Genomic DNA, 5,111 nt, shown 5'->3' with positions numbered 1-5,111 from the left:
AGAGGTCTCAAGTTGGTTCTACATCGGCGGCGCTACCCCCCGCCCGGACCCCCACCCCACAACCGCCGGTAGATGAAGCTTCAATGCAACATGAGGGCATGGGGGATAATTTTATGGATATGGATGATCCTGATAGTGATGACGAAGAGTGTGATAGAAATGATAGGGGTGATGGGCAGCCACCAAGTGGTTCACAAAGCAGCCACAACTTCAATGATGGAACCGATTTTTACTGTAGGCAAACATTTAAGAACAAAGAGTATTTAAAGATTTTATTGAAGAAAACTGCAATAAAGACCCCATTTGGTTTTAAACCAACCAACAGTAACAACAAATATAATAAGGTGGAATGCACCTCTCTTGATTGTGGTTGGATGTTGCGGGCCAATAAGTACGACAACTCGGATAGGTTTCGCATTTACAAATATATTGGTGAACATACTTGCGGGGTTGAACACATTACGAGCACTCATAAGTATGCCTCGACAGCTGTCCTTGCATCAGTCTTGATAAATGACTACATTGATAACAAAGGGCCAACGACAAAGGAAATCCAGAGCACGGTTTTCAGAGAGTTCCATTGTAAACCAAGCTATTGGCAGTGTTGGAGGGCAGGTGTAACGGCTAAGCACATGGTTAGGGGTACACTATAGCACGGGTATGCTTGCTTACCGACTTATTCGTACATGGTTGAAAATCTAAATCCAGCTTCCAGAATTTGCATTAGTCTTGATGATGCGGACAAGTTCAAATATTACTTCGTAGCTTACGGAGCTTGCATTCGAGGATATAAACACATGCGAAAGGTCATTGCCGTTGACAGCACACCCTCATACTGGAAGTATGAGGGTGTGTTGTTGTCCGCTGTCGCACGGGATACTGAGAACCATATCTATCCAATTGCTTTTTGCGTAACGGACAAGGAGTGTGATAAATTCTGGACCTACTTCTTCGAGCAGTTGAGGTATATAATCGCCGATGAACTAGACTTTTGCATCATCTCTGATAGGCACAAGAGCATGGCCAATGGTGTTTTCAGAATTTTTGAGCATGCTCACCATGGACTATGCATGAAGCATCTTGGTGATAACCTTCGAAAAAATTTCCAATGTGGAGATTCTCTTCATATGTACTATGATGCAGCAAAGGCATATGGTTACCAGGAGTTTAATAAACATTTTCAACAATTAAGGAATAAATGCCCCGAAGCTGCTAATTGCCTTGAGTTTGATATTGGATTTGACAAGTGGAGCAGGGCATATTTTCCAGCAAATCGGTACGATGTGCTGACCACAATATTGCGGATTCGCTAAACTCAATATTGAGGGATGAAAGAGAGTACCCTGTTACTGCCTTATTCATTTCCATTTCTAAAAGGTTTGCTGAAATTTTCAGGCAGAGATGTGCAGATATCAGCAGTTCAATCAATTTATTTGTCCCTTCGGCTGAAAAGACGCTAAGGGAAAAGATGAATGAGGGAGACTCCTTATTTGTTAATAATATAAACGGGGATACCGACGAGTTCACTGTAGTCGGCAGTGGCCTAACTACCAAAGTCAATCTACTGAACAAAACATGCACTTGTAGAAAGTACGACTTGGTGAAATTACCATGCGCTTACGCGTTGGCAGCCTTGAGATTGAAGTACGGACCTGATTATGGTTCAAGCATCTACGAGTATTCCTCGCCCATGTATAAAGTTCAGTCTTACATTCTTGCATTTGGTGAAACTATTAATGTAGTCCCTGCAGAGTCAGAATGGGAAGTCCTAGAGAAGTACACAAACATGTATATTCCTCCACCCCCTTACGACCCCAAACTTGGAAGGAAGAGAGTGAAGCGTATTCCTGGCATCGTGGAATCTTTCAAGTCCAAGGGAAGTAGCAAAGGGACGAGAAACAAGTGCTCGATTTGCAAGGGGGATGGTCACAATATTGGCTTTAACTGGGGTGTTGGATATTCCTAATATTTGAACTAATTTGGTTAATGTGGAATTATTAGAAATGTTGGAGTAAAGATTTATTTTGAAAATATTATGATTATTTTAATTAAGGAAATCTTTTTGTTGCAGAGGATATTGTAACCATGATTTAGTTGTGGTAAATATTTTTAGTCATGAATGAAAATGCTAGTAACTTGTTGATTGATTTCTTTGAAACGCTAGGATTTTCAAAATATTTATCCTTTAAAGAGTGAATTGTTTTTTTAATGTCTCTTTTGAAGGATGCTTTATAACTGAAAATGTGAATTTATCTAGTCGTTAAGAGATCATTAATAATGAAAAGTATTCCTAGTTCTGCTTATATTGTTGAGTTTATTGATTTGTGGCATGGAAGGCTATGTCATGTTAATATTGCTTCTACTAAAAGACTTAGAAATATGGATTTAATTCCTGCGTTGAATGGTGATGAATTTTCTAAGTGCCCAATTTGTGTAGAAGCAAAACATAGCAAAAGCCTAATAAGTTTGTTAGTAAAAAAATAGAATTGGTTGAACTAGTGAATTTTGACTTAGTTGATTTCAAGGACACAATTAGTAGAGGTGGAAAGATATATTACATCTCTTTTGTGGATGTCAAGGTGACGAAGAGTTGAAAAATCACAAATATCAAGGTAGAAGTTCTCTACAAGCCCTGTTGTGAGTTGAAAAGGTAGCGTTAGACAAGATGTTCTCAAGCAATTGTTGAAGCTTGAAATTTATAAGGTCCGAGAGAAATTTGGCAGATCCTTTAACAAAAAAAAATAAAATTGGCAAAGAGAATAATTCTTGAAATGTCGAAAGGGATAGGACTAAAGCCCATGGATTGAGGTAATAAGGTGGATACCCGTTTGTGGTCAAATGAAGCAATATAGGTCGTCAATATACACTACATATCCTATCCCTATGGCGTGTGGTAGTGTCTTGTAAGGTTGATTTTTCCTCTTAATCCATAGCTCGTTGTGGGGGTGCGTTCGAGGCGCACTTGATGGATTTACTTGAGTTTTACTCTTAAAGTTTCCATAACCCGTTGATGTGGTGCTATTGAGAAGCACTTAGTGGATTCACCGCTTGATATGAGAAGGTTGAGCTTATTCTGCTCTTAATGATTCCATAGCCTTAAGGTGGTCTATTTGAGATAGACTTGATGGAATCACCTACGTGAGTGTAAAGGTGTGGTCACCTTTTATGAAAGACTTGGGCTGTCTTTCTAGAGCACTCATAAGACCCAAGGTGTGTGCATGACCAAAAAAGCACTTTGTTAGTATCGCAGAGTTAGCATAAAATTAAGAATATCGTATGTATTGTGGCGGTCTCAACTTATGTCCATTCAGTTCAAGAGTACTTTACTTTGTGGATATTAGTTGTTGCCTCACTTCCCTATGTGTCAATTCAAATCGAAAGATATTGTCACTTAAGTAAATGTTCCTTCCTTTTGCGCAAAATTTGTTCTTACTATTTATCTTTGCATTAGTGGGGGATTGATGAAATTAATCTTACCTTTTGTGCTTTTGTGTAATGCAAAGAATATAGATACGTTACAAGAATATGAACATATTCATTCCTTCCAAATGAATTTTGTAACATATGGAATAATGATCCATTAATTCCATTAATTCTACCAAATGAATTTTGTAACATAGGGAATAATGATCCTTTAATTCCATTAATTCTATTAATGTTCATTAATCCCATTAAGTCTCCTCTTTGTAACAACTTTTGCCGTATCCTATTATAAGTTGTGTCAGTGGTGAACATAATACATACAGAAAAATCATCTTTTCTTTTTCTTAAAAGTTCTCTTCTTTTCCTTTCAATTCCTGGGCAATTGTGTTTGTGCAAACTCCAAACTTCCAGCCACTAATGTAAGTGTTTGGAAGTGCTGTGGAACCCTGGGAGCGACCGGGCTAAACGATTTGCATCATAGTTGGTCCGAAATCGCTTTCAAGGCAGTGGCTTGCCACGACGCAACGTTAATCCGATAAGTTGATTCTATCCTTGTGCTTGTTTTACTTATCAATATTGTTAATATTTCCAACAGCTGGGCTAAGTAAAATGTTAGAGTGTTTTATTTAGGATCCAGGCCCAATTAACAACTAATACAAAAGTACTAGCCGTTAGAGAGAAGAGGTTATCGTATTGTTGAGAAAAAAATGTTTGACCTTCTCACCCCCATTCTTATCCCTATCATTAATTACTAGTTATTTCGGTATGTTTTATTGTAATTCAGTAGTTTGAATTTTGCAATTATGTATATTTGTGTTGAGAATTCTGTTTGTTACAAGAAGATATTCTGTGTGTCTTTTGTTCACAAGAGAATATTCAAATACAAATAAACAGATTAATTCAGCCATTAAAGGGATTTGGATCTAGCACCCGTTTTGCCTCGCAAGCTCAAAGCTCATGTGCGAGATGCCACTCTCTTTTACTAGCTCTTTACAATCCCAAAGGAAAATAATTCAATATTGATAGGAAAAAAGTTCAATCCACAATCGCTGATCAGACGCTTTGTTTTTCACACAGGACAAGGGAAAATAAAATGAAAGGGACCCACAAAAATAAAAAGAGAAAAAATTACAGTTTCTTTATTCTTTGCATTACATAAACATTTATTTCCAATATCTTTCACTTCTGTTGAAACTTGAAAAGGAACAATCAATTCTCTGAATTCTCTGTTGTATTTATATGGAGTGTGCAAGTCATGAGTTTGCTGCCTTTGTTGCAGAATGCAAAGTCATGATTTAACTACCTTCATATTTGAGGTCTAATTGGCATTTTCACAACTGTGATTCACACAATGTTACAATTATGGGGAAGGATCATTATTTACTTTAGAGAAAAGACATCATTTAACCCCTGAACTTGGCACGAAAACTTACTTTAACAACTAAACTTAAGTTGTATTTATATACCCCTTAACAACTTTCATTTCAATTATCTTAAAAACCCCAAATGCCGACGCAAAAAATAAAAAAATAAAAAAATTAAGAGAGTAAAGCAACACAAAAAGTGGACCCGATATATATATATATATATATATATATATATATATATATATATATATATATATATATAAAATAAAATAAAAATAATATACGATTAAAAAATAAAATAAAATAAAATAAAGATGGGCC

General features: G+C 36.6%; 1 protein-coding gene across 1 annotated transcript; it reads left to right on the top strand.

The window, feature by feature from the left end:
• The first annotated feature begins 686 nt into the window (after positions 1-686).
• LOC132066213 (uncharacterized) lies at positions 687-1,966 on the top strand. The gene is made up of 2 exons (XM_059459568.1): positions 687-1,276; positions 1,396-1,966. The coding sequence occupies exons 1-2, from the start codon at positions 687-689 to the stop codon at positions 1,964-1,966; spliced, it is 1,161 nt and encodes a 386-aa protein (XP_059315551.1).
• Positions 1,967-5,111: the final 3,145 nt, after the last annotated feature.

The sequence above is a fragment of the Lycium ferocissimum genome, chromosome 8, assembly GCF_029784015.1.
Source record: "Lycium ferocissimum isolate CSIRO_LF1 chromosome 8, AGI_CSIRO_Lferr_CH_V1, whole genome shotgun sequence".
Lineage (NCBI taxonomy): Eukaryota > Viridiplantae > Streptophyta > Magnoliopsida > Solanales > Solanaceae > Lycium > Lycium ferocissimum.
This window is presented reverse-complemented; position numbering and strand designations above follow the sequence as displayed.

Bases quoted from the DNA above. Each gene is read 5' to 3' on its own strand.
- LOC132066213 (XM_059459568.1), top strand. From the start codon at position 687: ATGGTTGAAAATCTAAATCCAGCTTCCAGAATTTGCATTAGTCTTGAT. The intron at 1,277-1,395 runs GTACGATGTGCT...TGAAATTTTCAG, and splicing joins GCATATTTTCCAGCAAATCG to GCAGAGATGTGCAGATATCA.